At 39.8% G+C, this 23,615-nt stretch overlaps 1 protein-coding gene across 4 annotated transcripts in view; it reads right to left on the reverse strand.

The window, feature by feature from the left end:
* The window catches only part of LOC105468521 (collagen type XIV alpha 1 chain), a 250,678-nt gene that overhangs the window by 136,277 nt on the left and 90,786 nt on the right, over positions 1-23,615 (reverse strand). For 3 of the 4 annotated variants that reach the window (XM_011718738.2, XM_071067879.1, XM_071067878.1), the window contains exons 15-19: positions 17,684-17,810; positions 16,113-16,252; positions 15,517-15,649; positions 14,102-14,161; positions 12,017-12,168 (exon numbers count right to left, since the gene is read on the reverse strand). In XM_011718738.2, the coding sequence (XP_011717040.2) occupies positions 12,017-12,168; positions 14,102-14,161; positions 15,517-15,649; positions 16,113-16,252; positions 17,684-17,810 (612 nt within the window). The remainder of the gene's footprint in view (positions 1-12,016; positions 12,169-14,101; positions 14,162-15,516; positions 15,650-16,112; positions 16,253-17,683; positions 17,811-23,615) is intronic. The other variant, XM_071067877.1, reaches the window with a different exon arrangement.

Consider the following 23,615-nt stretch of genomic DNA (forward strand, 5'->3'; position numbering starts at 1 on the left):
ATCACTAATACAGAAGGTTTAAATTTGATGCTCTTAAGCTCTAAGGAATATTCTTCTCTCAACATCTTCTTGGCATTTGTAAAGTATCCAGAAGAGAGAATAATGGTCTGTTTAGATAGCAGGTGTTTATGGATTAGGAGAGTTCATTCTATAATCCAGCCTGCTGCTTATCATTTTTTGTTTTACTTAAGTATCCTCTTGCAAAGTCAGCCTTCCATTCTTTCCTCCTTCAGAGATAATCAGACCCCAGCATTTTCTTCTTTCAGTTAGAAAGGATGGACCCTAGCCAAGAGCAACAGAACCACACATTAAAGCCAAGTTTTCTTGAGCTGAAGCATATTTACCACCAACACTAAAAAATGGTGCAGCTTTCTTATTTCTGAAAGGAGTTGTCTTCCTCAGTCTAGAATCACCATCACTCTGTGTCTAAAAGGCTGTCCCCACAAAAAGAAAAGGAGCAGTGGGTTTGACATCGCACAAGTGAGTGCAGGGCGCCATGTGGCAGCTGTGTGAACTCTGCCACCTCGAAAAGAATCGTCTGGACCAGAAACCACATGTTCTCAGTGCTAAAACCACAAAACTTTCTGTCTGTGCTCCAGGAGTGAGGAGCTGGCCCATCACCGGGCCATTTAAAGAACTTAATCATGGCTGGAAAAGTGCTAGGATGTAAGAACTGACTCAAACGGGTTTAAGGGAGTCACAAGACCAGGACAGCTGGAGTTACTTTTCAAGTGCTGGGTAAAATGCCAGCAGGCAAAGGGCGATACTGTCTCTTTCTGGATGAAGGAAGGAACCTATAAATCATGGAATAAGCCCTAGAAAGCCTCGAGTTGAACCCAGAAGCAGCTGTTGCTAAGATATTGCTAAGCTTTAAAAGCAATATTTTAAATATGAAACAAGGAAATCTAAATTAGGTGATTTTATGTGAGATTAATATGATTTTGCTCCTCATCGGAAAGGGCCATTGAAATGTATAGGTCTGAACTGATGTGTGAACTCGGGGTCCTGAGAAGGAGATATTTACAAAGGAGCTCTGCTTTATTCCAGAATGAGTTAGACGGCCCTAGCACTAAGAAAGGGTAAGAGAAGAATTGAGGTTGCCCTGACTTGTATTACTCCATCAACATAGCTTCCCTCAGGGTGTTTCTTTTAAATGTAACCCCGCTGAAGCAGAGCCTGGGCATTCATTTCAATCTGTCCATCTAGCAAACCACCCATGTTGATGTTAAATAATGTCTTCTTTCAAACTGAGAAGCACACGGTCTTGGAATTAACCAATTAAATTTAGCACATGGAATACTAAAAAGCATTGTGACTGTTTTAGAAGACTCATTAGCTTGCCAGGAGTAGTTGCTGTGATTTATAGTAAGAGGTCTCCCTTACCTAGCAATTATTATGTGCCAGGTGCTGCTGTAAGCATTCTGATATAGCATATGCAGACTGAGTAAACTTTATCAGAAATGCTTGAGACCAGAAGTGTTTTGGATTTGAGATTTTGTTAGATTCAGGAATATTTGTAGATGCATAAGGAAGTATCTTGGGGATCAGACCCAAGTCTAAACACACTATTCATTTACATTTCATATATACTTTATATATATAATCTGAAGGTAATTTTATACAATATTTTTAATAATTGTGTGCATAAAACAAAGTTTGTGTTAATTACTTCTATGTGAACTTTTCCACTTGTAGCATCATGTCAGTGTTCAAAACATTTTAGATTTTGGAACATTTCAGATTTTGAATTTTAAGATTAGGAATTCTCAATCTGTAATTCACTTAATCTTCACTACCTCCTTTTGAAATAAGGGGTATCGTCACACTCATTTCACAGATGAGGAAACTGAGGCCCATAGAGCTATTGAGTAAAAGAGCCATTCCAAAACCCCAAGAATCTTGTCTGGGCCTTTGTCCTCTACTCCACACGACTGCACCACTTGAACCTTCTTACCCTATTGATACTCATTCTCAAGAGTAAAAAGCAGTCTCCTCTTGGGTATGCAAAGTTCCTCTTGCCTGGCCTCTGCTTGTTTGGACAAAGCAAAGTAAAAAAATGTGCTCCTACTAAAAACAAATGCTACAGGTCAGAACAGATGCTGGTTTTATTTATAAAACAATTCTGTAAAAAGTGTTCATGGTTAGGTGGGATGCAAATATAACTAGTGAGCTTCATGCTTTTATTTTTTTTCAGAAATGGATGTTCATGTCTGGCTCTAATATCACCCAAAGCTTTTCAGTACAACCTGGACCACATCCAACCAGCTGTTCCTGTAGTAGAAAGAGGATTCCCTGTATCTTGCTGTGTTCTCGTCTTATGAAGTTCAGTTCTACACGGTGATTCTCAAACTCTTTGTGGTGAAGGACTAGGTGGTGGTGGTGGTGGTGGTGGTGGTGGTGGTGGTGTCATTTTAATTCCCATCCATTGCAGATCAGTATTTGTAAAATACGATAAAACCAAGTGGTTAGAAAAGTGATCGTGTTCTCAGGTTGTTGCAGTAATGTCAAATGGCTATCAATGTTTCTAAAATGTTAATCTTAATATCTGAACTTATCATGTAGTCATGTAGGAAACTGAGTCACACTTTGAGTATTCTTCCTCTAGACATATTCTTGCAACCCAGATTCAGGTTAGAGCTACAGATTTTTATACTTAGGCTCTAGAAAATTCTGAAATCCTGACTAGCCTTTTAAAATAAATGAGAGACCTTCCTATCCTGAAAACAAAATGTATAGCAATGTCATTGCCACTCCTCCATATTCCAAGACAGAGTTGAAAGTCAATCCTTATAAAATATGTGACAGGTACTATAGTTTTATTTCTAAGAATTCAAACTTTTTTTTTAACCTAGAAATATTTGATAGGTATAATTATATCTAGAACGTATAGAAACACTTCATTTACCTCAACTGGAAACGTAAATTAAATTCCCCTTGTTTTACATATATTTAAGCTGAACTTTGGTCTACGATGTTATAATACACAGTGTATAACATATACATACACTATTGTCCAACTTCATTACACAAGCTTATCATTTCTTTGTGTAAATTTAATCAGCCTTGAGAGTTAAGGAAGGTTTGGTATTCCTCTTATCTTGACACATTTCCTTTCTTGCTTTCATAATATGTCTTAGCCATCTGTCTTTCTGTGCCATATGTTATTATTTTAAGATGTCATTTGGCCCATGTGATTTCAAGACCCTTGGACTTTAATACAGATGTGCCTCTGCCTGTCCACCTTAGTTTCATAATCTAAATTTACATGCACTCCATTTTCTGTCTCCAGTCTTAACACATTGCATTTGTATTGCAGTAACAGTTCATAAAACACTGATACAAATTTTCAAAGAACCCTCAGGTGAGTCCCTGAGAGGGTGCCTGTAAATCAAGTGTGCACATATCCTATTTAATTAAAATCCTCTAAAGGAGCTTGATACTTAAAGAATTCTACAGTAGGTTCTTCTGTATAGCAAAAGAGAGAGGGAGGAAAAAAGACAGTTTTGTGCAGCAAATAAGCACCACCAAATTTATCATTATTTTTCATTTTTACTACAGGTTTGTGTAACTGGGTCAGAGTGCTTAAGACTTTTGATCTTTTTTTCCCTTCATCTAGGTGTCCAACTATTTCAAAAATAAACAGTGTGAAATGAAAGAAAGTAGAAAAGGAAAAATTATCTAGAGACAACCCAAAGTAAATATTATTATTATTTTACCTTGCATAGCTTACGAGTGCATGCATGAGATTAAATTGTTATTCTTTCCAAATGAACAGGAATAATTCACTAAGAAGCTTAATGTATTTCTTAGAAAGAGTGAAAAACAAAAAGCAAACAAACCAGAAAAAAATAAATAAATAAAAACCAGCCTCTCACTCTGGGAAGTTTCCATGGGTCTCATTTTTAGGAATTAAATTACAATATGAGAAAAATAACACAGAAAATAAAATATCACAACTTATATATTTAATTTACCATTCCTAACCAAAATTTTATTTTATTTTTTTGAATTTGCCAATCATGGACCATTTGAAGTGTATGGTCTGAGTGAATTTGTAATTCAACCTATTTTGTTTAAGAATCCATTAACTTTTCAAAAGTATACTCCCAGAACACTATAATGGCCTTCTGGCTATTCACAGTAGGTGTGGTCTATCACTGCGTCCTATAAATACTTCCTCCATCAGTCAGAAATGAAGTACTTTCCTTAAAGGATTTTGGGCTCAAATAGTTGTTTGTGTAAGCATATAAACAAAAATAACTTCCCATTGAAGCCTTTTTGAGAGAGGAAGGCAAAGGAATGATAATGTTATACTTGAGCAATAATAAATCTTGTAGACTTCTTTCCCAGAGTGTCAGAAATAATGCAACAGAGGTCAAGAAATGCAGGAAATGAGCTAAATAAACATATTTCATGACTCAAAAGAAAAATTCTTCTGGATGCATACTGGAGTTACCTGGTTTGATCAGAAACATGTCTAAGAAAGAATTTTCAGGTTCTAGACAAAAAGCAATGATATAGTGTAAATTTAGAATACATGGGAAGGCCATGATTAAAAGAGTACCAGGCCATGATTAAGAGTGTATCATTGATTTTGGTGCCCGAGTAAGATGGCCAAATAGGAACAGCTCTGGTCTGCAGCTCCCAGTGAGATCAATGCAGAAGGCAGGTGATTTCTCTATTTCCAAGTGAGGTACCCGGTTCATCTCATTGGGACTGGTTAGACAGTAGGTGCAGCCCATGGAGGGTGAGCATAAGCAGGGTGGGACATCACCTCACCCGGGAAGCACAGGGAATTGGGGAACTCCCTCCCCTAGGCCAAGGGAAGCCATGAGGGACCATGCTGTGAGGGACAGAGCTATCCAGCCCAGATACTATGCTTTTCCCACGGTCTTTGCAACCTGCAGACCAGAAGATTCCCTTGGGTGCCTATACCACCAGGGCCCTGTGTTTCAAGCACAAAGCTGGGTGGCCATCTGGGCAGACATCGAGCTAGCTGCAAGAATTTATTTTCATACCCCAGTGATGCCTGGAATGCCAGCGAGACAGAACCATTTACTCCCCTGGAAAGGGGACTGAAACCAGGGAGCCCAGTGGTCTTGCTCAGCAGATCCAATCCCCCACAGAGCCCAACAAGCTAAGATCCACTGTCTTGAAATTCTCGCTGGCAGGACAGCAGTCTGAAGTCAACCTGGGATGCTCGAGCTTGGTGTGGGGAGGGGCATCTGCCATTAGTAAGGCTTGAGTAGGTAGTTTTCCCCTCACAGTGTAAACAAAGCTGCCTGGAAGTTTGGACTGGGAAGAGCCTACCACAGTGCCACAAAACCACTGCAGCCAGACTGCCTCTCTAGATTCCTCCTCTCTGGGCAGGGAATCTCTAAAAGAAAGGCAGCAGCCCCAGTCGGGGGCTTATAGATAAAACTCTCATCTCCCTGGGACAGAGCACCTGGGGGAAGGGGTGGCTGTGGGCGCAGCTTCAGCAGACTTAAACGTTCCTACCTGCTGGCTCTGAAAAAAGTAGCGGACCTCCCAGCACAGTGCTTGAACTCTGCTAAGGGACAGACTGCCTCCTCAAGTGGGTCCCTGAACCCCATGCCTACTGACGGGGAGACACCTCCTAGCAGGAGTCGACAGACACCTCATACAGTAGATCTCCAGCTGTCATCTGACAGGTGCCCCTCTGGGATGAAGCTTCCAGAGGAAGGAACAGGCAGCAATCTTTGCTGCTCTGCAACCTCCACTGGTGATACCCAGGCACACAGGGTCTGGAGTGGTCCTCCCACAAACTCCAGCAGATATGCAGCAGAGGGGTCTGACTATTAGAAGGAAAACTATAAAACAGGAAGCAAAAGCATCAACATCAACAAAAAGGATGACCACTCAAACCCCATCCAAAGGTCACCAACATCAAAGACCAAAGGTGGACAAATCCATGAAGACGAGAAAAAAAAACAAGGCAAAAAGGCTGAAAATTTCAAATGCCCCTTCTCCTCCAATGAATCACAATTCCTCCAGCCAGGGAACAAAACTGGACGGAGAATGAGTTTAATGAACTGACAGAAGTAGGCTTCAGAAGGTGGTAATAACAAGCTCCTCTGAGCTGAAGGAGCATGTTCTAACGCAATGCCAGGAAGCCAAGAACCTTGATAAAACATTACAGGAACTGCCAACCAGAATAATCAGCTTAGAGAAGAACATAAATGACCTGATGGAGCTGAAAAAAAAACAACATAAGAACTTCGTGAAGCATACATAGGTATAAATAGCCAAATGGATCAAGTGAAAGAAAGGATATCAGGGATTGAAGGTCAACTTAATGAAATAAAGTGTGAAGACAAGATTAGAGAAAACATAATGAAAAGGAACGAACAAAGCCTCCAAGAAATATGGGACAATGTGAAAAGACCAAATCTGCATTTGATTGGTGTACCTGAAAGTGACAGGGAGAATGGAACCAAGTTGGAAAACACACTTCAGGATATTATCCAGGAGAACTTCCCCAACCTAGCAAGACAGGCCAACATTCAAATTCAGGAAATACAGACATCACAAAGATACTCCTTGAGAAGAGAAACCCCAATCATCAGATTCACCAAGGTTGAAATGAAGGAAAAAATGTTAAGGGCAGCCAGAGAGAAAGGTCGGGCTACCCACAAAGGGAAGCCCATCAGACTAACAGCAGATCTCTCTGCAGAAACTCTACAAGCCAGAAGAGAGTGGGGGCCAACATTCAACATTCTTAAAGAAAATAATTTTCAACCCAGAATTTCATATCCAGCCAAACTAAGCTTCATAAGTGAGGGAGAAATAAAATCCTTTACAGACAAGCAAATGCTGAGGGATTCTGTCACCCCCAGGCCTGCCTTACAAGAGGTCCTGAAGGAAGTACTAAATATGGAAAGGAAAAACCAGTACCAGCCACTGCAAAAAACATACCAAATTGTAAAGACCATTGACACTATGAAGAAACTGCATCAACTAACGGGCAAAATAACCAGCTAGCATCATAATGACAGGGTCAAATTCACACATAACAATATTAACCTTAAATGTAAATGGGCTAAATGCCCCAATTAAAAGACAGACTGGCAAACTGGATAAAAGTCAAGACCCATTGGTTTGCTGTATTCAGAAGACCCATCTCACATGCAAAGACACACATAGACTCAAATTAAAGGGAAGGAGGAATATTTACGAAGCAAATGGAAAGAAGAAAAAAAAAAAAAAAAGCAGGGGTTACAATCCTAGTCTCTGATAAAACAGACTTTAAGCCAACAAAGATCAAAAAAGACAAAGGACATTACATAATGATAAAGGGATCAATGCAACAAGAAGAGCTAACGATCCTAAATATATATGCATCCAACACAGGAGTACCCAGATTCATAAAGCAAGTTCTTAGAAACCCACAAAGAGACTTAGACTCCCACACAATAATAGTGGAAGACTCTAACACCCCACTCTCAATATTAGACAGATAAATGAGACAGAAAATTACCAAGGATATCCAGACTTGAACTCAGGACTTGGACCAAGAGGACCTAACGGACATCTATAGAACTCTCCACTCCAAATAAACAGAATATACATTCTTCTTAGCACCACATCACACTTATTCTAAAATTCACCACATAATTGGAAGTAAAACACTCCTCACCAAATGCAAAAGAATGCAAATCATAACAAACAGTCTCTCAGACCACAGTGCAATCAAATTAGAACTCAGGATTAAGAAACTCACTCAAAACTGCACAACTACATGGAAATTGAACAACCTGCTCCTGAATGGCTACTGGGTAAATAACAAAATCAAGGCAGAAATGAATATGTTCTTTGGAACCAATGAGAACAAAGACACAACGTACAAGAATCTCTGGAACACAGCTAAAGCAGTGTTTAGAGGGAAACTTATAGCACTAAATGCCCACAGGAGAAAGCTGGAAAGATCTAAAATCAACACCCTAACATCACAGTTTAAAGAACTAGAGAAGCAAGAGCAAACAAATTCAAAAGCTAGCAGAAGACAAGAAATAACTAAGATCAGAGCAGAACTGAAAGAGACAGAGACACGAAAAGCCCTTCGAAAAATCAGTGAATCCAGGAGCTCGTTTTTTGAAAAGATTAAAAAAATAAATAGACCACTAGCCAGACTAATAAAGAAGAAAAGAGAGAAGAATCAAGTAGACACAATGAAAAATGGTAAAGGGGGCAGGGGTGGTACATGCCTATAATCCCAGCACTTTGGGAGGCCAAGGCGGGCAGATCACAAGGTCAGGAGTTCGAGACCAGCCTGGCCAACATGGTGAAACCCCGTCTCTAAAAAAAAAACAAAAATTAGCCAGGCATGGTGGGGGGTGTCTGTAGTCCCAGCAACTCGGGAGGCTGAGGCAGGAGAATCGCTGGAACCCAGGAGGTGGAGGTTGCAGTAAGCTGAGATCGCACCACTACTCTCCCAGCCTGGGCAACAGAGTGAGACTCTATCTCAAAAAAAAAAAAATGATAAAGGGGATATCACCACTGATCCCACAGAAATACAAACTACCATCAGAGAATACTATAAACACCACTATGCAAATAAACTAGAAAATCTAGAAGAAATGGATAAATTCCTGGACACATACACCCTCCCAAGACTAAACCAGGAAGAAGTCGAATTCCTGAATAGACCAATAACAAGTTCTGAAATTGAGGCAGTAATTAATAGACTACCAACCAAAAAAAGCCCAGGACCAGATGGATTCACAGCCAAATTCTGATGAAGGTACAAAGAGGAGCTGGTACCATTCCTTCTAAAACTATTTGAAGCAATAGAAAAAGAGGGACTCCTCCTTAACTCTTTTTATGAGGTCAGCATCATCCTGATACCAAAACCTGACAGAGACACAACAAGAAAGAAAATTTCAGGCCAATATCCCAGATGAACATTGATGCAAAAATCCTTGATAAAATACTGGCAAACCGAATCCAGCAGCACATTAAAAAGCTTATCCACCACGATCAAGGCAGCTTCATCCCTGGGATGCAAGGCTGGTTAAACATTAGCAAATCAATAAATATAATCCATCAAATAAATAGAATCAATGACAAAAACCACATGATTATCTCAATAGATGCAGCAAAGGCCTTCAATAAAATTCAACATCACTTCATGCTAAAAACTCTCAATAAACTAGGTACTGATGGAACGTATCTCAAAATAAAAAGAGCTATTTATGACAAACCCACAGTCAATATCATATTGAATGGGCAAAAGCTGGAAGCATTCCCTTTGAAAACTGGCACAAGACAAGGATGCCCTATCTCACCACTCCTATTCAACATAGTATTTGAAGTTCTGGCCAGGGCAATGAGGCAAAAGAAAGCGATAAAGGGTATTCAAATAGGAAGAGAGAAAGTCAAATTGTCTCTGTTTGCAGATGACATGATTGTATATTTAGAAAACCCCATCGTCTCAGCCCCAAATCTCCCTAAGCTGATAAGCAACTTCAGCAAAGTCTCAGGATACAAAATCAATTGCAAAAGTCACAAGGATTCCCATACACCAATAATAGACAAACGGAGAGCCAAATCATGAGCGAACTTCTATTCACAATTGCTACAAAGAGAATAAAATACCTAGGAATCCAACTTACAAGGGATGTCAAGGACCTCTTCAAGGAGAACTACAAACCACTGCTCAAGGAAACAAGAGAGGACACAAGCAAATGGAAAAACATTCCATGCTCATGTATAGGAAGAATCAATATCATAAAAATGGCCATATTGCCCAAAGTAATTTATAGATTCAATGTTATTCCCATCAAGCTACCATTGACTTTTTTCACAGAATTAGAAAAAACTACTTTAAATTTCACATGGAACCAAAAAAGAGCCCATATAGCCAAGAAAATCCTAAGCAAAAAGAACAAAGCTGGAGGCATTACACTATCTGACTTCAAACTAAGGCTACAGTACCCAAAACAGCTTAGTATTGGTACCAAAACAGATATATAAACCAATGGAACAGAACAGAGACCTCAGAAATAACACCACACATCTACAACCATCTGATCTTTGACAAACTTGAAAAAAAAAACAAGCAATGGAGAGAGGATTCCCTATTTGATAAATAGTGCTGGGAAACCTGGCTAGCCATAGAAAGAAAACTGAAACTGGACTCCTTTCTTACACCTTATACAAAACTGAACTCAAGATGGATTAAAGATTTAAACAAGAGACCTAAAACCATAAAAATCCTGCAAGAAAACCTAGACAATACCATTCAGGACAGAGGCATGGGCAAAGACTTCATGACTGAAACACCAAAAGCAATTGCAACAAAAGCAAAAATAGACAAATGGATCTAATTAAACTAAAGAGCTTCTGCACAGCAAAGGAAACTATCATCAGAGCGAACAGGCAACCTACAGAACGGGAGAAAAATTTTGCAATTTATTCATCTGACAAAGGGCTAATATCCAGAATCTACAAGGAACTTAAATAGATTTACAAAACAAAAAACAACCCCATAAAAAAGTGGGAGAAGGATATTAACAGACACTTTTCAAAAGAATACATTTATGCAGCCAACAAACATACAAAAAAAAAAAAAAAAGCTCTTCATCACTGGTCATTAGAGAAACTCAAATCAAAACCACAATGAGATATCATCCCATGACAGTTAGAATGGCAATCACTAAAAAGTCAGGAAACAACAGATGCTAGAGAGGAAGTGGAGAAACAGGAACACTTTTACACTGTTGGTGAGACTGTAAATTAGTTCAACCATTGTGGAAGACAGTGTTGCGATTCCTGGAGGATCTAGAAGTAGAAATACCATTTGACCCAGCAATCCCACTACTGGGCATATACCCAAAGCATTATAAATCATTCTACTATAACGATACATCCACACATGTTTATTGCAGCACTATTCACAATAGCAAAGACTTGGAACCAACCCAGAGGCCCATCAATGACAGACTGGATAAAGAAAATGTGGCACATATACACCACGGAATACTATGCAGTCATAAAAAAGGATGAGTTCATGTCCTTTGTAGAGACATGGATGAAGCTGGAAACCATCATTCTCAGCAAACTAACACAGGAACAGGCAACCAAACACCGCATGTTCTCACTCATAAGTGGGAACTGAACAATGAGAACACATGGACACAGGGAGGGGAACAGCACACACTGGGGCCTGTTGGGGGGTGCGGAGCAAGGAGAGAGATAGCATTAGGAGAAATACCTAATGTAGATGACGGGTTGATGGGTGCAGCAAACCACCATGGACCATGCATACCTATGTAAAAACCTGCGTATTCTGCACATGTATCCCAGAACTTAAGTATAATAAAAATAGTAATAATAATGATAAACAAATTAGAAAAAAAACAGTGTATCATTTAGAAAAAGGAAAGATAGATAAAACGACTCAAAGAAAACTCAATGTATAAAAATCTAAATCCCTGAGGGGATACACCCATGTTAAGAATAATTAGAAATGACTATAAATCTGCTCAATATGAATTGACGTCAATGAAAAATATAACTATTAGTTAATGGATGGTATTTTATTAAGAATATTTTCACTATACCATATAGAAGACATTTTCTGTGTCCTTTGCTTAAAAGTTTTTTATCAGATTTCCAAGGGCAGAAGAAATTACTTCCTATATTAAACTTTTACACATATCTATACATACATATATACAGATACAAGTGCATATGGCCTTTTATGATCCAACTTTGGTGCTTGAACAGGTGATTGAGGCAGCAGAAGAGAAGCAACATTTGAAACAATGTTCAGAGGTTATTAACTTAAAGCAAGTTGTACACGGAGCAAGTTTTGGATATATAAAGGTCACTAAGAAGCCAGTAGTGGAGTCAGATTAACAGCAAACATTAGTTTCTGGAGATGGCAGACTCACTAAGAAACGAGCAGTAAAGTTTGCATTGATCTCCAAAGACAGTCTTGTTAGTTGTGTTAGTAACATCTGCAGAGTTTCTAGTCAGTTGAATTTGTACAGACCGTTCCTACCACTTCTTCCTCGGGGTCCCCTTGAACTGTCAGGTAGGTCACCCTAAACTGCTGCACATCGCTGTCAGAAATGTCCCATTTTACCCGCAGGCTAGAAGTGGTTTCATCACCTACAACCAGGTTTCTGATTCCCGTCTGGAAAACTGGAATAAACACAACCAAAGATTTAAAAACTTTTAACCCATCATATTCCAAAATGAGCCACAGAGACTACCTGTGGGGTAACAGCAAGCATCATTTAATGTATCCCTGTAATATAGATGTATATGAGGCGAGAAGAGCTCAGCTATGGTGCTTAATGGGGAGGCAAGATACCTACTAGCAGCAAATAAAAGTAGGATTAAGAGATGCTTACAAGATGAGACCATGGAGCTCTCAAAACTGTCAGTTCTGTATATGCACTAGTAAAAAGAACTGGGAAGAAGCCCTGAGACTAGAAAAACAGCCCATGGAACCCAAAGGAAAGTGTGGTCATGAAAACCTCATACTAGTGCTCTGTGGACATGTGGGCACAGTGGGCCAGATCTTGTCCACCTCTGTGTGCAATCTAGCATCCAACACACATCACAATCACCTGCCCTAGCCCCCATTTCTGTTTTAACACTTGTCATTCAAAGCACAAATCTGCGCTTAGGCTGCCTTTATCCATTCAGCCCACACAGACACGATCTTTTCTCTGATACTTGTCCAATCTCCTTTACCCATGTTTCCTGGCACATTCATGCTCATCTCAAGGTGTCTCCTCCCTTATTTGTCACATTTTTTTTTCTTTTCTCTTCTACTCCCAACTTCATTTCCCTTTGTCCATCTCATCTCATTCTCCTTTCTCTTCATTCATGTATTAATTCATTTAGAAAATATTAATTGAACTTTTTCTGTGTGTCAGACTGTTAGGGCTTTGGTTTTCATACAGTTACTAACTCAACAAAAATAGTAAAAGTGTCACAGGGGAGGTAGGAGATTGACATTTACCTGGCAACTTTGCAGGGGGGTTACCAGGCAATGGGAATGGGAGGAAACTTCTCACATTCAGGGCAAGGAGTTTGGGATGGAAAGAGAAAAATGGGGGAAGCATAGGAAATATGGTTGAGGCCAGGAAGGGAAGCAGGACCCAACTAGGAAGGATCTTGGATGCTATGAAAAAGACTTCAGAGCACAAAGAAGGCTTGATAAGGATTAATTGAGGAATGAATGAATCAACGAATGGGTAATGGAGAGCCACTGAAGTGTCTTACAGAAGTAAAAAAAATGATATTATCAAACTTGTGTTTTACCAAGTTGACTCTGACAGCTAGTTGGGAGGTATATTACAGTGAAGGGGAAAGCTAAGCTGAGACAGGAAACAACTAATGTAGGAAAAACAATAGACCAGCCAAGTCTCAGTTACCCACAGAAATGCAAGGAAAACATGATAAGAATAATTCTCAACAAGACCAGGCATGGTGGCTCATGCCTGTAATTCCAGAACTTTGGGAGGCCGAGGAAGAAGGAACATTTGATCTCAGGAGTTAAAGACCAGCCTGGGCAATATGGCAGGAAAGACCTCATCTCTACTAAAATTCAAAACAATTAGCCAGGCATGGTGGCACATGCCTGTAGTCCTAGCTACTTGCGGGGATGAGGCAGGAGGATCGCATGAGCCCAGGAAGTCAAGGCTGTGGTGAGCCTTGATCGTGCCACTGCACTCCAGGCTGGATGACAGAGTGAAACTCTATCTCTAAAAGAAAAAAAGAGAAAAGAAGAGGAATTCTCAACAGAGAGCAACAGAAGTCACTGAGATAAAGAGGAAGGCCTGGGGAGGCAGCTATGTTAACATTCCAGGTAAGGGGCATGAGCATCCAAGGCAAAGATGAAAGAAGTAGAGTGATATATCAGTGAGATCAGTTGACTAGGAGATCCATAGTGGCAAGGAAGATGTTGAGAGGCTCTGAGAGGTGTGAAATTTGAACCAGTGTGCCAGAAAAGGAAGGGAGGGTCATCTATTTTCCTATTTAATAATAAATAAAACCAGGATAACATATCATCTGTTTAAATAAAAATTTTAAAGTGGGTAAACAGGCTACTATTTGACCTTACCTGACGTCACAGGCGTGGTAGGCACCATGGTTGTAGCTGGTTCTGTCCAAAAACTGTCAACTAAAAGCAATATATTACTTAAAAATGCTGTAAAAATAATAACTGTCCATTTTTATATAGCATTTTGTAGCTTTCAAAGAACATTTCACCTATATTATCTCACTTGCCTCCCACAACAAACATGACTATGGTTAGAAGACCAAAGAAGTGAATTGTAAGTAAGGCAGACATACCTGTTCCACAGATAGGAAGACTGAAATCCGAAGAATGTTAAAGTTTCTCATCACAGATACCAGGCTTCACATAAACATTTGAACTACATCTACAGAATTGTGAAACCACCCAATTACTTTGAAATAGGGGCATAGCCGTAGTAATTAAGGGAAATTAGACAGTGCTGTAGACCAAGTTGTGAAAAGGCTGCCAAACAGGACCACCACGGAGTGCAATGTGCTTGGACAAGCAGTGCATCTTCTATTTCTTACAGCCACCATGGGCATACAGCAGAATGAAGTACAGAGATGAAGATCCTCTTTTTAGGGTCAACACACCCATTCACCTGGTGCTGGAACACTGCCTGCCAACAGTTCACAGCTCTGAGAACTGTCTCGCCTGAGTTCATGGCCTCTGTCAGGGAATGGCTCACCTCCAGCTACTGGGGATGCAAGAGTATGAAGTCTCAGCCCCTTTGCCTCTATTTGGGACAACTCAGAAGGGTCACCCCAGCATTAGACCTCCGTTATAATAAGATTAGCTGAGGGTTCAATTTCAACTTCTTCCCATGTCCTGTCCTGCTGTCCTCAGGTTTTTACATAAGCATCTCCCAACTGCACTCTTCAATAAACTTTCTGGCTGCAATTTTCTGTCTAGAATCTGGTTCCAGGGAACCCAGGCTAAGGCAATTTAATATGTGGTCAATACCTCATATTTTAAAAATGAAGAGATGAATGAATCAGCGAGCAAATTTTGTACAAGATTCTTGGAACCAAAATCAACTTGGAAAATTCCAGAAACTCTTTGACATGTTGGCCCTAGGTTTATTTGTTTGGCAATCTATTCATTTGTGAATTATTTTATCCATTCATGCATACATCCATTCACCTATCCACCCATCCATCCATTCTATGGGTATTTATTCTACAGTTAACATGTGCCAAGTACTGTGCTAAGTCCTGGAAAATACAATGGTGAGCAAGACAGATGTGGTCCCTGCCTTCATGTTGATCATTATCTAGGAAGCTAAGATACTTCACATACTGGTTTCATTGAAGGTGAAGATATATGAAGAATTCTGGGGGAAAAAGAGAAACTGAAGTTTCCATAGCCAAGGATAAAGCAGATGGGGAAGGAAATTGATGGGGTAAAGAGGGATTGTGGGAGCAGCTGAAACGCATCGTGGCCAGACCAAGACTTACGTGTGGTCCCCACAGCAGTCACCACCTCACTCTCGCTTCCATCATCAAGTACGGCCAATAGTGAAACTTCATACTCCGTACCGGGCTCCAAGCCTTCAATAACATGTGAGTCCTGTTCTTCTCTCAGGACAACCTGAAATGTATTTTGGTGCTTAGTAACTATGCTTATTTGAAAAAAAGAAAAGAAAAGAAAAGAAAAAGTGTTATTCTGAGCATAAGCAAGAAACAACCAACCATAAAGAACTCCAAGGCTGTCAAAGTCCATTTTAAGGTCAAGTCAGAGACTTTATTCCTTTCGATCCCCTCAGCAAATAAGTTATTAATATTGGAAAAGTGACATTTTACAGTTGTATTAAATGTCATTTGTTAAAGTCAAAGAATCTGAAAATATATAAAGTATATAACTAAAGCTCTGGCAACAATATATCATAATATTAGGAAAATCATATGATTTGACATTTCTAAAACTCCAAGCCATGTAAAATACTAATTACTTCTGTGATTCTTAATATATTTTAAAGTGAAGACCAACTCCAGCAGCAGTAGGTATTCACTAATGCTCCGGATTAATTTTCAGTCTGTTTCAGACAACTCACCTCCTCGGTCTTCCCCCCATAGACTGGAATCCACATCAATTTGTGTAGCCCTTCATCAGCTGAGAGGGGATGCCAGGTCACCCTAAAACTGTCTGTCGTCACCTCATCAATTTCTAAGTATTGCTGGGCTGGAACTTCCTCTGTAAACCAAGGAAGGAGATTTTGTTAGGGAAATGAGAAGGCAAGAAAGCCAAACCCAAGTATCTCCCAGGGGTGTAGAAGACTCTTTGAGGAATCTTTTGCTTTAGGAAAGCACAGGGAAGAAGGAAAACCAGGGCCCATCAGTCCAGGGTGGCCTTCCATTTCTGTTTCCAGCATTCACCAATATCATAAATTAGGGAAACCATGGAAATAACAGATCTTAAAACTTTTCCAGTAATTTCTAAAACTCTTAGCTTTTCTATTTGGCTGTTTTCATTAACTATAAAAAACAAGAGTGGCATATTCATTTTTTAAAAAATATTATTTTCCAAGTATCTTGAGGAAATTAACAAAATAGTCCTCTAGGGGCCTAAGAAAGCTTCCCTTTTAGTTCTTTTTGCTTTAGTAGCTAAATCGCTCCCTAATATTAATCCTGGAAAAGAACCTTCAATCTTTTAACTTGTGCATATGGTGGTCATCAGAAATGAAATAGAATTAATCAGGCCTTCCACTGTTTCAGAGCTTATATACTTCTGGGATGTACAACAGAAAGTATAACACCCAACTGCACCCAAAATAAATAGTCAAAGAATTGGTTTTTATTATTTGAAGCCAGAGTTTTTCTAAAAAAAAAAACAACAACAAAAACAGAAAAATCCAAATTTTTGATAGGACACCATGAGAATCCCAACTAGAATTAGCCTTCTGGAGATTTGGTTAAATTACTGAATTTTTCCACGAACATTATTTCTCAATCCAGCTTCTTTTTCATCTCTCTCCAAATCACCTTCTCATCTTCCCAGTAAAGACTACATTTGTTTCCAAGTGCAATCAGTGGTAAGTTCAGAAAGCAAATAACAGAATTGTTGCCACCAAGAGACAAAAAGTGGCTACAGGATACATATAGAAAAGAAAAATAATGTATACATGTCTTACATTTAATTTTAGGGTTTAAAATATTACTTATTATTATATGAAGATTTCAGGCTCCAGGAAAATCATTGACTGATATATTGAGCTCAATAGTATGAGACTGTCATTTTTATAGGTCAAAAACTGTTGGCTATCAGCAATTTTGGAAATTCAACCTAATACACACATTCATTTGAATGGAAGAAGGATGTAGAAGTTTTAACTAAGGAATGAAAGTAAAAGGAATAAGATTAGGAAGAGAAAAACATACATTTTTTAAACAACGGACCTTTTGAATTTAGGTGGTCTTTTCTCTCTCTTCCTTGCTTTGATAAAAAATAACTAGCCAGTACACACATTAGTCATCCGGTTGTTTATTTTTTAATGATAACATAAAAGAAATCAAACTTAAAATTCAATCTCTTCAAAATCACAAATAAAGAAGGTGCTCTGGGTTCTGGTTTCTATATATTAATAGCTATTCTCGAAACTTTTCACACCACAATGAGGCTGCTTACCGGTGGTAAAAACCCCAGTTAGAGGCTCTGACTGTCCTTCATCATAGATGGAGAAAATAGCAACAGTATACTCTGTGAGAGGTGTCAAGCCCTTCAGAGGGAAGGTAGTAATAGGATCAACTTCAACCTGTCAAAGAAAGAAGTCATAATAACAGCTCTATCTAATGCTCTCTAAGTACAGGAATCATTTTATTACTGTCTGTAGCTCGCTTAGCTGACAGCAAAGTTATAAACACTATAAAACAAATTATTGAATTATAAAACCAGACAGTTTATGTATGAACATTTCTGATCTTATACCCTTAGATAACCCACCAGTTAATTCTCAGGACAACTTTGCAATCAATATTCTTTCCATTCATTCCAGACACAAAGTGCAGACAACTTAAGAGGCGGACATAAATACAGATAATGTTTCCAGTTAGATCTGCTAGTAGCAATCAGTTTTTTGCTTCACTGCCTGGGCTCTGCTGGCCCCATAGCTAAGTAATTCACGATAACTCCTATAAGAGTCGTACAGGTGAGCAACGATGCTGGGAAAGAACTGGGGAACATTAATACTAAAGAAAATAGTAAATATTTGAAACATTACTCTATCTTCCACAGAAAGACATATTTGGTGAAAATATTTTTCAACTTCTTTGGGGCATATAAAAGATGAAATCTCGAGGAATAGAGATCAAGGGTGTAAGAAAAATTAAGGATTAGAAAAGAGAACTTGACAACAAAAAACATACATTGAAAAAGGAAACCATAAAGTAAGAGGAGATGGGTGGGTCAGGCGTGGTGGCTCACGCCTGTAATCCCAGCACTTTGGGAGACCGAGGCAGGTGGATCACTTGAGGTTGGGAGTTCAACATCAACCTGGTCAACATGGCGAAACCCCATCTCTACGAAAAATTTAAAAATTAGCTGGGCGTGGTGGTGCGCACCTGTAATCCCAGCTACTTAGGAGGCGGAGGCAGGAGAATCACTTGAACCAGGGTGGCAGAGGTCACAGCGAGCTGAGATCATGCCACTGCACTCCTGCCTGGATGACAGAGTGAGACTCTGTCTCAAAAAAAAAAAAAAAAAAGGAGATGAGGGCAGGGTCTACAAGGCACCCTCAAGGCAAGAGAAAGAACAAGAACAGATGAAGCTTTGTCACTGAGGGGTTGGGCATGGGGCTACAGCGCTGCACAGTACCGGGTGCATATTGTAGACCATGTATATGGGGCCCACACCTAGGTGTTTCACATATATTCTCTGTTAATCCTCACAAGCACTTATAATAATGCATAATGAGGTGCCCCCACTGTGGTGATACTCTGGAAAATTTAAGAAATGACCATATTTACCTGAGAGCACCCTCTGCCAAAAAATAAGCTCTGCTTAAAATGTTCTCATGAGACATTTGAGCAGAGCAATAAGATCCTTTTTTCTGTTGTTGTTTTTTGGAGACAGGTTCTTGCTCTTGTCACCCAGGAGGGAGTACAGTGGCACGATCTTGGCTTACCGTAACCTCTGCCTCCAGGGTTCAAGCTATTGTTTTGTCTCAGCCTCCCATGTAGCTGGGATTACAGGCGTGCACCACCAGGTCTGGCTAATTTTTTATTTTTAGTAGAGACACGATTTCAGCATGTTGGCCAGGCTGGTCTCAAACACCTGGCCTCTAGTGATCCACCCACTTCGCCCTCCCAAAGTGCTGGGATTATAAGTGTGAGCCACTGCACCCAGCCAAGATCTCTTATGTATGGTACTATCAGTGACTAATCCTGATGCTACCTGAGGTTCAGGGGAAGGTCACTAAGCTCAACACTGTATGTGTCTGCTCATGGCAAAGTAACCTTTAGCAAAATATAAAATGTCACCTCCCTACTTAAACCTTCATTTGCCATCTATTGCACTCTGAATCAAAACCAAGCACCCTGAGATACCTCATGGCCTTCATAATCTGGGGCAGCACCTTTTCTTTCTGTCATACTCCAGTGGCCTGTTGGGCTCCAGCCACACTGGCCTCCTTTCAGGTCCTTGCCTTTCCCACCTCAGGGCCTTAGCACATGCAGTTCACTCTGTCTGTGACCCCATTCTCCAGCTCTTGTCAAAATTAGGCCTTCTTCCTCTATCATGACTATGCTTAACTAGAACCTCCTCAGAGGAGGGTTCTTTTTCCACCTATGTTTCCACCTATTAGTGGGGTTATTCACTGACACTGGCCTTGTTGTTTCCTCCTTGGCACCAGTGGCAATGTGAAATTACTTTATTTACCTACATGTTTATTGTCTATCTCCTGCATAGAGTATAAACTCCTTGAAGGCAAGAACTTGTTTAGTTTCTTCACCACTGTATGTTGAATTATATTTTTTGAGTGAATAGAATAAGTAAATTAAAATGAAGATGAAGGCACCAAAAAAACTATTTCTTAAAAGAGGTGAGAAAGGTCTTCTCTAAACTAAGGGCCAGAACAGAAGCCATACACACCTCTAAAGAATCTACACCTCTGTAGGTCAAAAAAGAGTGCCAACCCTGGAAAAAAAGAGCTGTCATTGTACTGTACCATTGTGCTGTACTGGGCCACTCTTCTGGAGAAGGCCAGCGAATCCCAGCCTTCCCAGACACTCTAGTTGAGGGGTCACACATGGACATGAAGTCATCCTAGAAGTTCTGGTCCAGTCAGATTCCCAGATGAATGCATGAATCACCCCAGCTGACGCCACATGGCAGAGCCCAGCTGTCCCTGCTGAGTTCTGCCCAAGTTACATGCTCCTAGGCTATATTTTAAGTTGCACTGTTGTTACACAGCAACGGTTAATTGAAAGTATGGATTATCTTCTTCTAAATCAGGGATTGATAACATTATAGGTCATTTTTAGCACTTACTGTTTACTGCAGCCTGTGAACTATCTGCATGCTTTATATGCATTTACTTATTTAATCCTTATCACAATCCTGTGGGGGAGCTAATTATTACTCCCCATTTGAAAATGGAAAAATGAGATTCCAAAAATTAAGGAACTTGCCCAAGGGGAAAACAGCTAGTACACAGGTCTTAAACACAGGTGTTTCAGGCTCTAAATCATATGCTCTTAAACACTATTTAAAGTATGGCTTCATTATTTAAGCTCACAGAAAATACAAACCCATGTTAAAAAATGTGAGTTCAAGACATACTTTCCTAACCTCTAGTTACATATTGCTTTCTGTTGTTTTGAATTGTCATGGCTGAGATTTATTGAGCACTTACAGAGTCAGGGACTTGATACTCATTGTCTTATTTAGAGTCTCCCCCACCCACCTTCACCCACCAACCCCTAGGTGCTTTCGCAACTATTTTCCGAAGGAAAATCTAGGCCCAAACAGCTTAACTAACTTGCCCTGAGCCATAAAATTATTAACTGGAATGTCTAGTTAGGCCTTGATCTTGTTTCTAAGTTTCGAATCTGTGACAAATAGGAATTTAAAAGATATCAAACATACACAAAAGCAGTTAAAATCTAGGTACTGGATTCTTAGGTCCACCAAACAGGAGAAAGGACTAAAAGAAAGAGTGTGTGTGTGTGTGTGTGTGTGTGTGTGTATCTGTTAAAAAGGATCTCGTTTATTAAATATTTGATGCTGAATAGACTATATTTTATATAATTTCAGCATTGATTATTCTATTTCATCAAATAAAGGCCTTTAGGTATCATTTATTTATATTAGTTAAAATATCATGCTTTAAATGATTAGTCCCAGAACTGATTTTGCTGGTAGTATTTTAAGATGTAGAAGAAAAATTTGAGGAAATAATAACAAATAACCATGATCTCATTGTTATGCAACTATTTCTGAGAAATATCCTCAATCAGTCTAGCTAAAAGTTTAACTTCAGCCTAATTTTGGAAGGTATGTAGAAAAAGGCCCTGATGAGGAACAAGGGATTTGGGCTCAACTCCAGGCTCTACTGCTGAGTCACTGCTACTAGGAACTGGACTCTCAAAGTCCAAAAACTGTGGCCTTTGCATTTATAAAACTCAAATGGCAGCACTTAATTCTCCATCATGTTTGCGTACTTCCAAAATCCTTTCACAGTAAATGCTACCTGAGATGACTTCTGTCCATAGTTTGATAAGTCATACTTTGTCAGCATTTGGTTCTGTAAGGATTACATGAGGTTTAGAGCACTCAGAACAGTGCCTGGCTCATGGGAAGCACTCGACAAATGTTAGCCACCATTATAATCATCACCATCATTATCATCATGGTCATCATGATCATCATCACCATAATCATCACCATCATTATCATCATCATCATCACCGTCATCATCACCATCATCACCATCATCATCATCACCATCACCATCATCACCACCATCATCATCACCATCATCACCATCATTATCATCATCATCACCATTACCATCATCACCATCATCATCATCACCATCATCACCATCATTATCATCATCATGGTCAGCAGCAGCATGGACATTTGTTGAAATACTTGTTTCATTTTTCTTCCTGGTCTCCAAAAAGTTGGGGAGAGGGGTAATGCAGAAAAGATACAGAGGGAGGAAGAGGAAGTGAGAGAAGGAAGATGAGAGGAAATGAAGCAGAAAATATTGAGTGTAAAGCAAAAGTGTTAATAATCAATTGCATGGGCCGGGCACAGTGGCTCACACCTGTAATCCCAGCACTTTGGGAGGCCGAGGTGGGCAGATCATGAGGTCAAGAGATCAAGACCATCCTGGCCAACATGGTGAAACTCCATCTCTACTAAAATTACAAAAAATTAGCCGGGCATGGTGGTGGGCGCCTGTAGTCCCAGCTACTTGGGAGGCTGAGGCAGAAGAATGGCATGAACCCAGGAGGCTGAGCTTGCAGTGAGCTGAGTTCGTGCCACTGCACTCTATACTGGGTGACAGAGCGAGACTCTGTCTCAAAAAAAAAAAAAAAAAAGAAAGGAAAAAATCGTTGCATTGTCTATAAATAGAAGCTTAAATTCATAGAAATTAAAGCAAAATCTAATAGAAGTATTCATCCTTAAAATTATATATTCTAAAGCTAGGTACAGTAATACTTCAATAAAAGATACTTATCCAGCAACCTCAAGTATCTATAGCATGGCTATGAATTAAGAAATAAGAAACACACACACACACACACACACACACACACTCTAGTCAAAACTGGTGTTACAAAATCCATGCATGGCTTATGCATTTTACTCAAATGAAATTTTCTCAAATCTTCATTCATAGCCCATTTTCTCATATTTTAAGTTCGGTTTTACCAAACATAGCTTTCTAATTTCCCAGAAACAGCAAATGCTAGCAGCTTCCCCAAGATTGAAAAACACTACCAAAAAACCCCCAAACATATGTTCTCAACAAATATGTTAGTCTGGGGCTATTCTCTGCAAAGACAAATAACAGAATAGTAGAAGAAGCTACAGCAGCTGCTATGGTCTGGAAGGTTGTGTCCCCCTGCAGATTCATATGTTGGTACCTGATCCCCAGTGCAGTAGTATTAAGAGATGGGGTCTTTGAGAGATGATTAGGTCATGAGGGAGGAATGCCCCTATTAGAGAGGCCCATGGGAGCTTGTCTGCTCCTTCCACCAGGTAAGAACATAGGTAGAAATCTCCAACTATGAGGAATACACCTGCAAATTCAGGTGCAGGTGCCTTGATCTTAGACTTCTCAGCTTCCAGAACTGTGAACAACAAATTTCTGCCATTGATAAGTTTCCCAAGCTGGGCACAGTGCCTCACTCCTGTAATTCCAGCACTTTGGGAGGCCAAGGCAGACAAATCCCTTGAGCCCAGGAGTTTGAGACCTGCCTGGACCACATGGCAAAACCTGGTCTGTACAAAAATTAGCTAGGCATGGTGGCATGTGCCTGTAGTCCCAGCTACTCGGGAGGCTGAGGTGGGAGGATCACCTGAGCCTGCAAGGTTGAGGATGCAGTGA

This window comes from Macaca nemestrina, chromosome 8 (assembly GCF_043159975.1).
Source record: "Macaca nemestrina isolate mMacNem1 chromosome 8, mMacNem.hap1, whole genome shotgun sequence".
Lineage (NCBI taxonomy): Eukaryota > Metazoa > Chordata > Mammalia > Primates > Cercopithecidae > Macaca > Macaca nemestrina.